The following is a 14,948-nucleotide window of genomic DNA, read 5'->3' as shown; positions in this document are numbered from 1 at the left end:
ACCAAGCAATCATTCATCTACTCGTTAATTATTCGATTACATAATATGTATTTTATAAATTTCATTGTTGAAAAAGCTTTTTCAATTGACACTATTGCAATTGGTAAAATCAATGTAGGTTTTACCAGCAAATTAACCAAAGGATATACAATATTCCTATTTGTCTAGAAAAATAATTAAATAATATATCTATAAAATAAATTAAACAAAGAAAAACTTATAGTTTCAAGATATTATTTGACATGTAATACTATTTTCTATTAGCTAGATTATAATTATTAACCAAAACTATCAAATTAATAAAAAAATATTTAGACATGAAATATTTAAAAAATTAATTTGGATTAAAAATTACTTAAAATTGAAGCCTAGATGAGTTGTTTTGAGTGAGTGAAAAACATAACCAAAGATCGAGAAAATGAAGCATTACTGCGAGTCTTAAGAATAAGACTTGAATTTTTGAAAAGGAAGAGTAGTTTAGGTTTTGATTTTTTTTAATAAAATCTTAAATTGTAGTAGGAAATTTTTTTGTCTTTTCATATAGTATTTAAATATTAATTTATAAATGACTTTTTAATAATCTACTTTGACTCCATTTCCTACAAAATTGTAAAAATAATTAGTGGGTTCATTAATATTATTAATTATATAAAACTTTAGATAAGTAGTATAACAAGTAAATATTTTTGTAAAAGTTATATAATAAGTAAATATTTTTTGTAAATGACATGAAACCACTTCAATGTGAGTAGGTCTACCCTTGACAACAAGTTGACACATGGGATTAATTTTTTCTTGACACAAAATTTTAAAAGTCATTATTGAACTATTTAATAAAATTTAAATAAAATTTAATCTTTTATTACGTTCAATCAAGTCTTTATACTTTTATTTTAAATCAAATAATCTTTTATAACTAATGATATGCTAATTACCATTAGTTAAAACACCGTTTGTCATTTTATGCACACGTGGCGTTGATGTAACATTTAGATGGAAAGTGAAAAATGTCACATGGTATGTCATCATGCTATGTCACCATCAATTATGACATGTAAGCAAACCACGTTAGTGCCACGTGACATAAAATAACATGTGTCATTTTAACTAAAGACAACTAATCAACCTTAGTTATAAGGGTTTTTTTTTTAAGAAAAAAAAAGTTTAATTAAAGGTAATATAAAAAAAGGACTTATTTGATTTTTTTTTTTTAAATAGGTCATAGACCTTTTTTAAAATATTATGTTTTGTTAGGTTAAATTATGCATTTAATCAAGTTCTTATATTTTTATTTTAAGTCAAATAGACTATTATGACTAATAATTGACTAACATGTCATTAGTTAAAACATCATGTCATGATCCGATTTTTGAGCCATGATCGGCGCATGGACTCAATGAACCTAGTCCACCAAGCCTAAGCAAGCCTATTTAGGTAATCTTGCTCATCATCCCATCAATTAATTTGAAAGTTACATCTCGTAATTCTACCCTTCAAGTACTTTACTAATAAACTATAGCAATCAAAACTGCATTTATATTAACCCAAAATAATATTAAACATTGTCATTCATGATGGCTTACCAATCAAAATATACATATATGGTTTAAGGCATGCATCTTAGCACTTTACATCACATGTACGTATTTACAAACAAAAAAGACTATGGGCTTCCAGCGGAGTGACCAAGGTGAAGGTGCGGCTACTGAATGCCAAGATACCTACCAAGAATACAAATCTACAAGGACACCTCGACCTAGTTACCGACTGCCTCTTGATCTGAACACATGAAGTTGAAAACAATGAGTACAAACTCAATGAGTGAAAATAAGAAGGGAACAAGCAACGATAAGGAAAGTTGATAATCATGATGCACTTATTCGAAACCAATGCAACTTAATTCAAGTTCTTATTAAAATCCCTCTATTAAACCCCTGGTTATTAAATCATTTAATGATGAAGGAACCATATTTAGCATGAAGTTGGAAAGAGAGGAAATTTCCAACAATCATCCAAGCAAGGCAACATAAACAGAATATTTCTCGCTACAATAAAATCAATTTGCAAGTAAATGGAAAATTTTCAAGATTCATCATGCCATACAATGACATATTATAATCATGATCTTTCTATTACATATACATATACTTAAGCATATACCAATTAGTATACCACCACATCTCATCCAGTTCATGTGCATCCCCCCACATAGTGGACATAGCCAGACACCCCATCTCACCCAGCTCATGTGCATCCCCCCACATCGTGCACATAGCCGGACATCCCATCTCACCCAGTTCATGTGCATCCCCCCACATCGTGCACATAATCGAACACCCCATCTCACCCAGCTCGTGTGCATCCCTCCACATCGTGCACAGTTAATGCCATCATGTACATCCCCCCACATCGTGCACACAAGCAGTATCACCATCCATCTCCCTCACCACCGTCATTACCAACAAGTGCACACTTATCCCGCACATGCACAGTTGCATTTGTCACACAATTGTACCATTTATGACATAGTATATATATATATCAACATTATACACAAACATATGAATTCATCACACTATCCATTTCATAACATAAAAACATTTCATAAGGGCTTATTCCCGTGCAAGTTTTGAAGAAAAAACCAAATAAAATGTTTGAGGGGATTCAATCAAACATATATGTGTATATCCCAAAACCTTTTAATGCAAGTTCACTCATCGGTACTTGTTGAACCTTTAATCGACTTTAACTTCCCTAATGGTCCAAATGTGGCTGAAGGGCCTTGTTGGAACCTATCACGCACAAAAACATCACAGTCAATCCAATTTACATTAATATCACTCCAAAAGCTATTTCCCAATTCAAGCTTCAATAGCCCTTCTTATCTACCTTCCAATTACCATTTGATTGGCTATTCCGTTTCTCTACTTTAGTAACACTAGAAATAGATAAACAATTTCAGCAAATAACACAACTCATAACTCTAATTACTAGCCATCATCAATAACTTAAAACCAATCCTAATTCATCACTCCTTGGTGGATGGTAATGAAATTTCTTCCCAAGAGTCCTCAAGCTATCATGAAACCTCTCTTTCTCTTTCTACAAAGTTCAACTAGTGAGAGAAAGTATTGAAGAAAGACTTTTAAGGGTTTGTTTAAGGTGAAGGAGTAAAAGAGTATGAAAAACCCTACAACAGGGTGTGTAAAGCACGAAAATTGAGATTAGTTTGAGATAGTGATGGAAGCTTGAGAGAAACTTTCATGGAATAAGAGAAAAACGTGAGATGGGAAGAGGAAGAAGAAGAAGTTGCTGGAGAATTGTGGAAGTTGCTGGAAAAGATGAGATCTTTATAGTTAAAGCTTATCTAATTTCTCATGCAGTTACAATAATGCCCTTAACAAGGCCACTTGTCTTCTTTCTTTTCTTGTGTAATCTTTTTACTCTTTTGACACTGGAAAAATGTTCAAAATGCTCTAAAAGAGGTCCCTTAAGTAGCCCCAAAAAGTCCTAGCTTCAAAAATTTCCTAAACTTGTTATTTGTGGAAATTACAGTGAAGGCAGCGGCTTTCAATTTTCGACGTCACGGCGCTCAAATGTTCTGTCCAAATCTGTTTTTCTAACGCAGTATTTTTAATTTGACAAGGATTTTGACCACCTTCCCATCAAAAATGGACAAAGTGGTAAACATCAAAGTTATAGCCCTACATCTTAGCTTTCTAATGGTATAAAAATCATGTTATTTTGACTTCTGTAGTGAGAGATATGCTTGAAAAACTAAAACATATGCAAATAGAGCAACAACCCACTATGCACCTTTCGTCACCAATTGAAATTATTTTTTAATCCTACTCCTATAACGATATAAAATAATTATAAGTAACGTAAAACTAGCATTATTAGCTCAAATTAAACCTTTAAACATAAGTTCTACCTCGAGTTACGCGTCTATGAAGGTCGAGATTTCACACATCACTTATCATTTTATACTCACATGGTGTTGACGTGACGTTGAGGTAAAGGGTGAAACACTGAGGTAAAGGGTAAAAAATGTCATGTGATCATATCATCATATTAGTCACCATTCATTATGACATGCCAGTATGTCATATTAACACCACGTAACATAAAATGACATATAACATTTTAACTAACGATAGTTAATCAACCTTAGTTATAAGGGTTTATTTAGTCTAAAACAAAAGTATAAGAGCTTGATTGAACGTAAAATAAAAATAAGGACTTGTCTGAATTTTGTTGAATAATTCATAGATTTTTTTTAGATATTAGGTCTTTCTTTAGGTTAAATTATGCAATTAGTCCTATACTCTATGAAAAATGTGAATTTAGTCTCTCAACAATAATTTTTGTAAATTGGATCTTTACACTTTGTCAATTTGTTAATTTTAGTCCTTAATTTTCACACCATCAAATATCACCATTAAGTATGTTGACGTGATGTTGATTATGTGCTAATGTTACATGATTATGCTGATGTGCAATTGTTGACATGGCCATTTTGGTTTCACATTGCCAACTTTTTCACCAAAGAAAAATAAAAAGTAAAAAATGGGTTCATTCTAACTATTTCATAGGCTCTAAGTTTCGGTTTCCCTAATGACCAATCTTTATTGTCTGTTGAACAAAGGGAGAGTGAGTGCATGTCTAAACGTGGACATGGAAGCACCCAATCCCTTGAAAATGAAATCGGGTGGAAGCAAGGAAAAGATAGAGGAAGAAGGGAAAGTTGTTGTTGGGACGTATACAAAAGTCGTTGGCCACCGTACTTGCCTCCCCCGGAGGTGCTTGGCATAGAATCGAGTCAAGGTCGAGTCTACTCTGACACCACTTGTCATGAGGTCATTACCCTATCCCCAAAAGGCTAATTTGATGGAATGTGCAGTGCCGTCGCTTATAAGTCACCTAGGACTACCTTACTTACCCAATGTGGGATTTTTGAAAGCACCTTGCCCACTTCTTTCTTGAAACACTAGGCATGACATCTTCACCCACCCAATACAATAACACCTTTGTCGTCGTTGGCCACTTTGCTTGCCACCCCTCGAAAGTGCTTGGTGTGAAATCGGGTCAAGATCAAGTCTGCTCTAATACCACTTATCACTAGGCTATTACCCTTTCCCTAAAAGGCTAATTTGATGGAGTGTGTAACGCCACTGCTTATAAGTCACTCAAGATTCCCTTACTTGTCCAATGTGGATTTTTGGAAGCATCTTGCCTACTTCTTTCCTAAAGCACTAGGCATGGCATGAGTTTCGCTGGTGCTATTAAGTGGCAAAGGCTGTAAATTGTATGATCTTGAAGGGCGAGAGTTTCTTAACCATTTAACTAGGATTGTGGTCAATGCAATAAGTCATTGGGATCTTGATTAGGTCAAGGTGGTTCCACAGCAAGCTAATGTGCTTTTGCATGTTTGTAATGCCTATTATTCTATTCTTTGAGTGAGAGGTTTATTTCTTTTTTTTTTTTGTGTTTGATTTTTGGGTAAATTTATTTTTTTTATTGAAAGGGTAAGTTTTTTTTATTTTTAGTTTAATTAATTTCGAGTTTTGTTGTTGAATTGTTAAATTTTACCTACGCTTGCGTTTTCTATGCGATACAATAAAGAGTTAGGTGGATTCACTTCTCTTTTATAAAACAAAAGCAAATGATAGAAATTAAATCATAGTTAATTAAATTAAAACAAAAGATTATATATAATCTTACCACATCAGTTACATCTAAGATGTAACATAATATTGACATGGAAATTGCTGGCGTGGCCACAATGCATTTTGACATGTTAATATTTTTTGTTATGTTAACATGATCATGTCATATCGACAAATAGTCAATGTCACATCAATAAGAAATGTCATGTTAACGTGGTCAAAATATCAAATCAGTGTATTTAACGGTGAGAATTTAACAGTGTTAGAGTTATGATTATTAGATAAATTAAATGAAAAATTTAAACAAACAAAAAAAGTTCTTAATTCTCACCAAAAAAGTGCTCTAAATTGTTCCAAATAAATGTGAAGTTGATAACAGTTTTGGAAAAAAATTACTACTTATTACCTAAAACTTATATATTGTACTAATTCCTATCAAAGAAACTTATATTTTAACAATACTCTTTTAAATTGTAGTTTAAGCTAGCCAATGCAAACAAGCTCTTTTAATCAAACACTGGACAAACATTAATTAAAACTGTATATAAATAAAATTATAGTCAAAGTTAAAGATATATAGCTCATACCTCTAAGATAAAAAATCATTTTAACAACTAAGCAAACAAAGTCAACCAACTAGCATGAAAAATTTAATATAAGATTAGAAAATATTCATATAAAATTAGATTTGAATGTGTGATTTAAACTCTTAATCCCATCATCTAATCGATAAGACAAGATTTCATTAAATTTACTATTTATATTTTTTCTTAATTTAGTTTTTTCTAAAATTATTTATTTATGAAGAGTTGAGTTTGTTAAGAGTTCACTTTTGATATAAAATGTAGGGAACTTAAATTTTTTTTTTGGTATAAAAATAATTTTTCATTTAAAAGCTTAAAAAACACGTCATTTGTTAGATATCTATAATTTAATTATTTAATAAAACAAATTAAGAAATATACTCATAATAGATATTATTTTGAGCTTAATCATGTTGAAGGGTGCTTGGTCTAGTGGTATGATTCTCGCTTCGGGTGCGAGAGGTCGCGAGTTCGATTCTCGCAGCACCCCAAATGTTAGTTAAGTTAACCAAATTTTTAATCCTTTGGGCCTTGATGAACCCGGCTCTTTTCAGAAACCAGGCCTCTAAAATTTCACTAGGGTTTTAACTTCCTAGTTTACGAGTCAAAACTCTTCGTCCTCCCCAAAACCCTACTCTCCTCTCTCTTCTCTCTCTCACACTCAGGATTCGACCAAATCTCTGTCACAATGAGCAGATCCGGCCAGCCTCCAGATCTCAAAAAGTAAGCTCGTTTACACTCTCGATTCTATGCCTTTTTTTGTTTTTTAAATTATCATTTCCTTCCTTTCTTAAATTTCTCATTTCTTTCATTCATGCTGTTTTTCTTATAATAGGTACATGGACAAGAAGCTCCAAAGTAAGTTTATTTTTATCTGCTTTTCTCTTTCTTTTTTCAATTTTATGCTGTTTAATTAAATTTAGTTTATATTCATCTGCAGTTGCTTGTTTTTAGTAGTCTCTTGCTTATGACTCAAATTCGGTTAGTTAGGTTTCTCGCGCATGATGCCTCTTTAAGTTGAGTTGGGTTGAGTTGAGTGTTTGGGTAGTTGTAGCTGATAGGGTTCTAAATGTACGTGTAATATTTCAGTTGTAATAGTAAGCGAATGTCCCCTGTTGATATTTTGCGGCTATATTGTGATTTGAACCTGGGTTTTGTTGGTGTAATCTTTGCATTTTTTTTTCTCACTTGTGAGCATATTGTGTGATTTGAGTTGAGACTCCAGAGTGTCCTCTTCCTTGGAATTCCCATATTTTGGGTCCATTAGACCATCTGCTTCTGGGTTATATAGTTCAAGACTGTGCGTCTTATGCTACATGGAGTTAGGTGCTAGATAGAGTTCGTGAAAGGATTAGGACTTAACTTTTTTGCCTTTGGGATGTTCTTACAGCACTGTGAAATCTTTTAAAGTTAACAAATTTGAGATTTTTTTCTGCTCATTTTTGGATCTTTTAGAATCTTGTTGATGGTAGTTATAACATTGAATCTCCATGAATCTATTATATTGATCATGGTTGAAGATTTAAGAATTCATGAGCTACAGCAGATTTTAGGTACACATTGTTATTGTATTTGCTAATACCTTCATGCCTTAGTGTGTGACGAATTTGTCACTTGATGCAGTAAATTGGTCTCATAAGTTGCACTTGTATGGCTGACATATGTAAAATAAAAAATTTAGAGATGCGGAAAGCCTTTTAATATGTATGCATAAAAACTGTTTTTTTATCTCTTATGAGCTTGCAGATTGTTAATTTACATACATTATGTAGATTTGTTATATACATCAAAGAAACCAATTGAATTGTGTGAATTCTATCGGTATTATGAACTGCAGTCAAGCTGAATGCAAATCGGATGGTTGTTGGTACACTTCGTGGGTTTGACCAGTTTATGAATCTAGTGGTTGACAACACTGTGGAGGTGAACGGCAATGAGAGAACTGACATAGGCATGGTGGTGAGTCTCTTAATCTTTTTTCTTTAAGTAGCATGCTCAATGCTTAAATTTTCTTTCGGATATATCCTTTCAATTATTGTTAGCCTCATTGTAATTGATATTAATCCACTGCAGGTGATCAGAGGAAATAGTGTTGTTACTGTTGAAGCACTTGAACCTGTAGGCAAAATGCAGTGATTCTGGTTTTTCAATTGGAAATTTGGAATTCACTTGATGTATCTCTTTTACTTTGTTGTTTGGATAAAATCGCTGCTAGCCTGCTAGTTTGGGATGGGATATGTTATGTAATTGAGAATTGGTAGGAAGTTAGATGGATCTCTGCTGATTCTGCACTTTCTTTGAATTTCACTGTGCCCAATGGATTACCCTTTGGGCTTTCCAGATGGGTATAATTGAATGTAGAGAATGGTAACAGTGGTACTTATTTTAAATGCTCTGGCCTAGATTGAAACTTGTGGTACTGCACATGTTAAAGCTTGTTTCTTGTTCTTCATGCTCTCAATGTAGTTGCTTCCTTTGTGCACCCAGAGCTTGGCATCAGATGAATTTCTCTCCATAGTTTAATAACACCATTTGTTTCAGAAATAAGGGAAAAAAGCATATTTTTGGGATAGGTAATCTAAACTTGCTAGTTTACCCCCATATAGTTCATTCAACAAAGAAGTATTGCTGTCAATCTCAATTTTCACTGTCAAGATTTGAACCATAAAACCTGAGCAGTTTGAATAACGTGCTTGGGGGTATAAAACTCGGGTAGTCAGCGAAGCCGTTGTTATTCCATTGCCGGGAAGTCATGCCGTTGGATTACTTCTCACAATGCCTTTTTTAACTAATGGTTTTCTGACTCGATGAGCTTTCTTGTATTTCCAAAGGTGTCTTTGATAAAAGAAAAATGAGAGAGCACGTTTAAAAGTTGCTCCAGATTCGTTTTGAGCCGTTGGGTTCTGGTATTGCGTCGAGAATTGAACAGCAATCTAGCATGTATGCCTGACGAAACAACAATCTTGGTATATTTCAAAGAAAGAAATGAAAAAGGATGGTTGATCCCTTTTTATCTCTCTCTCAACCAGGTTCCCCTGTCAATAAACGAAAGCTTTGGGGGAAAAGCTCTACTTTCTGGGCTTGGAAGATAGTGGAAATCACTTTCCGTTTAGCAAGCCAGATAGATTATGTGGATCCCAGTTGGGGTTAAGAGGCTGCAATCTGCTTATGGGTACCAAGTATACAGATGAGGAGGCTGCCCGCCCAGTTGGATTTAAATTTGAAACAGTGGACCTTTCTCTCTCGCTCTCAAGCCTCAAGGTGTACAACGGGCGGCTTCGCTTAAAGTTTCTTTTGCATTGCATTGGAAGCTCAACAAGGTCGTACACATTAGACAACAGCTCCTTCCCACTTTCACCTTTCGTTTTTTCCCTTTGTTCTCTAAGCTGTTCCTTAAGCCCTTAAAAAGGACGCAAGGACCCGTTGCGGAGTCCAAAAGCCTTTTGGAATATTATTATGCATTGATTGCTCCCCGTCAATGTAAATCAATGATATGGATGGGATATAATAACATATAACACTCCTCTGCTTTGACGGGTGGACAGCTATGAAAAGGTTTATGTATATATGATCTGATCCACAGCTCACCCAACCTGCTGCTAGATTGGAATCCCATTCTTTCCTCTTTGGATTACCAATTGTTATGTGGAAAGGGGCACATGTTTGGTGGCCATTTTTAAGATTAGATTTATGATGGCAGCTTAGTTACTTAGGCAACACTTTTCCTTGTTTTGTTTGTCATTTTTCTGTTCTTTCGTGAGAACTCTGTTTGACTAAGGCAGAAGAGAAAGCAAGGTCTTTTACAATTTTAACCTGCCATTACTTCTTTGTTGCATGAATTCATGACTTGTTTGGTGAGACCATGGAGTCTTAATTAATCAAATACCTGAGCAGGCCAGGCTGTTAATTTCTTTTTATTTGCTAAGTATATGAGTGGAGACCTGGAGATACTCCATGCACTATACTGAAGCATTACCTCAAAACGACATTTATTACATTTCCAAAAAAAAAAGGCTTCCACCCAAAGAAGAAAACGGGGATAGCAACCACCCCTTGAAGTTAATTAATTATCATTAAAAGCAATGCTATCAAACTTGAACCTTGTTTTTGGTTAAAAAAAAAAAAAAAAAAAGCTCACCAAGCCTTGCTTTTTATCCTCTTTTGGTGAATTTGGCAGGTTGCAATTTGCCAATGAGCAAATCTCGCGGCTCAAATGATTAATCAATGAAGTTGAACTGCAAAATCAATTTCAATTCTAAACAGAAGGTTCAAAAGTACTGAGACAAAAATGTCTTCCTTGGATGTAAAACCAGAAAGCACAAAGAGGAGACAGTTTTGTTGAGTTCTGAGCCGGGAGTGCCTCAAACTTCGTGGGATGACATTTGCCAGGAAACTGGTGGGACCCAGATGCTGACGTGATGGAGTTAAGCTAGGACTAGGACTAGGACTAGGAGGTCTTTCACCTTTCAGAACCAGTTGGATTTATGTAAGGCAACCTCTCTTTATGTTGGGATTATCTGTAATTTTTTCTTGAAATATCTGTCATTAAGATGTACGTTGCTAAGTCTACCAAAATTGGAATGCTTATTGAATTTGGAAGCATTGATTCAAAATAGAAACTTAAATATATTCCCAACTGGGATAGTTTTGAACTAAAATGATATTAACTGAAATTTAATACAAGAAAACTACACTATGCATATCATTATCATATCAATAATCATCTCTTTAATCCCAGCAAACCACGTGTCAGGCTGCTGAAAGACTTCCTGCATTAAATGCTTAGATGGCAACATTTCATTGGCTCTGGAACAACAATAGGATAATTCACTGTACAGAAGCAGCCGCCCCACTATTTGCTTAAAGAATGGGCGTTGGGGCAAACGAAACTGGTCCTCTCTCTTCTCAAACCTCTTCATCTCCTCCACCCACCACCACTTCTCCTTCTTCCCCTAAATATTCAATCTTTACACTTTGCTTCTTCAAGCGTCAAGCCATAGCCAGCCAAGAAAATTAAAAGAAAGCCCGAAAAAGTGATGATTCTTGCTTCCTACCATCCGAAATCTTTCCTTGAATCCAACTCTACATAGACACCAAATCTTGACGTCCCATTATTCCATTAAGTCCTTCCAAAGAAACCAAATTTTCCATAAAAAAGTTTGTTTCTTGGCTCTAAATTCTTGACCCCAATAAAGAAACACAATGACTGAAGTACTCCAATCATCCCCATCTCACTTCTCTTCACCTTCAAGCTCCACCTCAACTCCACATGCCCTTATTAACTCTAGTGTAAGCACTGTAGAAAGCATAGCCCAAGATAGTGACCAAGAAGAAGAGAGAAGGCAAGAGGAGGAGAGGAAAGAAAGGGACAGGGAAGGGGATCAGCTGTCTTTATTAACACTTTTGGTGGCTGCTTTTAGGAAATCTTTGATTGGGTGTAGCATTTCTGATAGTAAAGAGCTTTGCTCAATGGAAATTGGGTTGCCTACCAATGTTAGGCATGTTGCTCATGTGACTTTTGATAGGTTCCATGGATTTCTTGGTTTGCCTGTTGAATTCGAGCCTGAGGTTCCCAGGAGAGCCCCAAGTGCCAGGTGAGTTTATCAATGAAGAATTTTTTTTCTTCTTGAAATTCTGATCTGGGTTTGAGATATATGTGTCACAATTGAACCTTTCCTGATTATTTCGTTCTTGAATGTCAATAAAAGGGTAGTCTTTAAGGAAAATTTTTCTGGGGTTTGGTTATATTGGTTAATGTAGCTCAATAAGTTTTCTTCCCCTCTCCTGAACTTTGTTTCACTTTCATATAATTTGGTGAGCTGAACTTTTATCTGAAGTGTTTTTTACGAAAGGAATGCTAGAAAAAGGAGACTATTGTTGTAAACATCCATCATTTTAGGTACTTCGGATGATGATTAATTTCTTTGGGGTCTTCATTCTTCTATAGATTCCCATAGTAACGAAGGCAACCATTGGGTTTTCGTAAGCAAATTCTTAATGAACTGGACAGTTTGCTTCAGTTTGTGGATGCAAATTTCTACCTCAAAAGTTCAAATACTTCTCTGCATTGTATGACTTTTTCCCCTGCTGCGCATTTTCTATTTGAAGCATTTAGGGATTGGGTGCTGGCTACGTTTTTCTAATTTCATTTCTTACGTCCCTTTCTGATTCCTTGGTAAACCTTACTGGAATTATATCTATTTCATGTTTGTTTCGTTGTTTGGTCTGCGGTGCTCGATTTGAAAATTAAGCACAATTTATAGTTGATACCATGGCTATAATGAATGTATGGAAACTAGCATGATGATACCTTCTGTTGTGATCTCAGTTGCCAAAGTCTATCAGCATTCCATATAACAGTGTTTGTGCTAATTTTAATTTATTGACTTCTTGTGCAGTGCAAATGTGTTTGGAGTTTCAACAGAATCTATGCAGCTTTCATTTGACTCTAGAGGGAATAGTGTGCCAACAATACTACTCCTAATGCAAAGGCATTTGTATGCCCAAGGAGGCCTCCAGGTATGTGATTATCTATTTTTTCTCTACCGTCCCATGGCTATAAAATTGCTTGAATTATCCAATTTTAATAACTAAATTGTTATATTTGATTATTTAGGCAGAAGGAATTTTCAGAATTAATGCTGAGAACAGTCAGGAGGAGTATGTTAGGGAACAACTAAATAGGGGAATTATACCGGATGGGATAGATGTACATTGCTTGGCAGGTCTTATAAAGGTATTTCCTTGCCCTTTAAAAGCTGCACCTCTTATGTGGGAATTATGAACATGTTTCTCATATATAAATTTGCTACATTGGCATCTCTACTTATTGTATTTTATCAGCTTATTTTTGTGTAAGTAATTTTTTTTGGCAATATTGGGAACAAACCCACTATAAAAGGACTGGTTCATGTGCTGAGAATGCCCTCCTTTTTGTCGAGATATCTGCAAATAAATGTTGGAACTTCCCCAGTTGAAATGGTATGTTTCATTTGATTTATGTGTTTATTATTCTACAGGCTTGGTTTAGAGAACTTCCTAGCGGTGTCTTGGACTCTCTTCCTCCAGAGCAGGTAATACAATCGCAGTCAGAAGAAGAGTGTGCTCGGCTTGTACGGCTCCTTCCTCCAACAGAAGCTGCTCTGCTGGATTGGGCAATAAATTTAATGGCTGATGTTGTGCAACTGGAACATTTGAACAAGATGAATGCACGCAATGTTGCCATGGTGTTTGCTCCAAACATGACTCAAGTGAGTAAAAATCTTTCAGTCTTTTTAAATACGCATGTCAAACTTGATGCACAGTTTTTTTATTGTTTACTGATATTTGAGCCAATTTGATGTAGTTGATAAAGCTCTGCTGATTGCTCTACAATATTTTCTCATATTTCTCGCCTTAAAGGTGCTAAGTTTTTTAAGCATATCATTTGATACTAGTTGTCCCATGGATGCATCCCCTGTACCCTTGGCCCAAACTTGCAGCATTTTAATATTTTCAAAAACAAAAAAAGAAGACTATTAGAAAAGCACACTCATTCATATGACCTAACTTCAAGGCAAAGAGTTCCATTTTGAAAAGTCCTCTCTAGGCACCTTGAAGCATACCAAAGCTCTTCCTCTTGATTATCATGATGGGATATTCTTCTGATAGTTATTCTTTTCCATCAAAGCTTTAATCTAATTACTATTTATGGTTCTGTGCTGCAATATTATTCTGCAGTGTATCTAATGAAAGGTCTTGTTAGTATGTGATAAAATGTAGGATTGCTCTTGCAATCTGGCCCATTCACAGTTGAATGACCTCCACTACGTCTGTTTATTGCAGATGTCCGATCCTTTGACTGCATTGATGTATGCAGTCCAGGTAATGAATTTTCTCAAGACACTTATTATCAGAACACTTAAAGAAAGAGAAGATTCTCTGGTAGACTCTACTCCTGTTTCTCGCTTAGAGCCTTCTGATAAGAATGGACAGCAAAGCTCTTCACAACTGCACAAAGATGTCAATGAGGTTAAAAATGAAAGTGAAGGAGAAAAAGTTTTTGTTGCTCAAGAACCTGCCATGGAGAGCCCCACTCACTCCGCCGAAGAGAATTTGACAGCAGAAAGTAACTCTGAAAGTTTCCTAACTTCGATCGAGAACATTTGTGCTGGAAATCGATCTCTAGTTGATAACTGTCCTTGCACTGTGGTTTCTCAAGTGAACTCTTTAGCAAATGGACTCGAAGAAGGTGGCCTACGAAGTACATCTGGAAAGAGCAGAACTGGTCAATCAAGTGTTTCAAGTCTAAAGAAGGGATCGAAGAAGGTAAATGAATGGTCAATCTGTCATGTAGCAGGACCTGTAGAGAAGAGCAAGGGAACGAAGATTGTTGGTCGTATAAATTCAAGAGCAGAGCTTTTTGAAGCTTGGAGGTGAATGGCCTTGAATGCTAGGATGTAGTCAGATGGGGTCGGGATGGGAGAGAAATGCCAACTGGTAGAAGTTGGTATGTTGTGTTTTGTGCTTTTGTTTTGGGAATATTGTGTACGAGTTCATGTGTGCCTTGTATGTTATTTTGGGTGGGAAGTCTTTAACCTTTCATCGCTTCATACTGACATTTCCTCGGCTCATTCTAACATTTTCTATTGTTCACGATGCTTATCGGTAAAGCTTGTAATCAATCAAAGTTGCTTGTGTTGCTCAAATGAACATG

General features: G+C 35.2%; 2 protein-coding genes and 1 non-coding gene across 3 annotated transcripts; all 3 read left to right on the top strand.

The window, feature by feature from the left end:
• Positions 1-6,671: 6,671 nt before the first annotated feature.
• Positions 6,672-6,743, top strand: TRNAP-CGG (transfer RNA proline (anticodon CGG)). The gene has a single exon. It is a non-coding gene; the product is annotated as a tRNA-Pro (tRNA).
• Positions 6,744-6,771: 28 nt separating this feature from the next.
• LOC18598262 (putative small nuclear ribonucleoprotein G) lies at positions 6,772-8,643 on the top strand. The gene is made up of 4 exons (XM_007027723.3): positions 6,772-6,976; positions 7,089-7,111; positions 8,091-8,212; positions 8,327-8,643. The coding sequence occupies exons 1-4, from the start codon at positions 6,942-6,944 to the stop codon at positions 8,387-8,389; spliced, it is 243 nt and encodes an 80-aa protein (XP_007027785.1). The 5' UTR covers positions 6,772-6,941; the 3' UTR covers positions 8,390-8,643.
• A 2,474-nt stretch (positions 8,644-11,117) lies between these two features.
• Positions 11,118-14,940, top strand: LOC18598259 (rac GTPase activating protein). Its single transcript, XM_007027720.3, has 5 exons — positions 11,118-11,847; positions 12,652-12,772; positions 12,870-12,989; positions 13,273-13,503; positions 14,078-14,940. The coding sequence occupies exons 1-5, from the start codon at positions 11,456-11,458 to the stop codon at positions 14,669-14,671; spliced, it is 1,458 nt and encodes a 485-aa protein (XP_007027782.1). The 5' UTR covers positions 11,118-11,455; the 3' UTR covers positions 14,672-14,940.
• Positions 14,941-14,948: the final 8 nt, after the last annotated feature.

Source organism: Theobroma cacao, chromosome 5 (genome assembly GCF_053813885.1).
Source record: "Theobroma cacao isolate CCN51 chromosome 5, ASM5381388v1, whole genome shotgun sequence".
Taxonomy (NCBI): Eukaryota; Viridiplantae; Streptophyta; class Magnoliopsida; order Malvales; family Malvaceae; genus Theobroma; species Theobroma cacao.
This window is presented reverse-complemented; position numbering and strand designations above follow the sequence as displayed.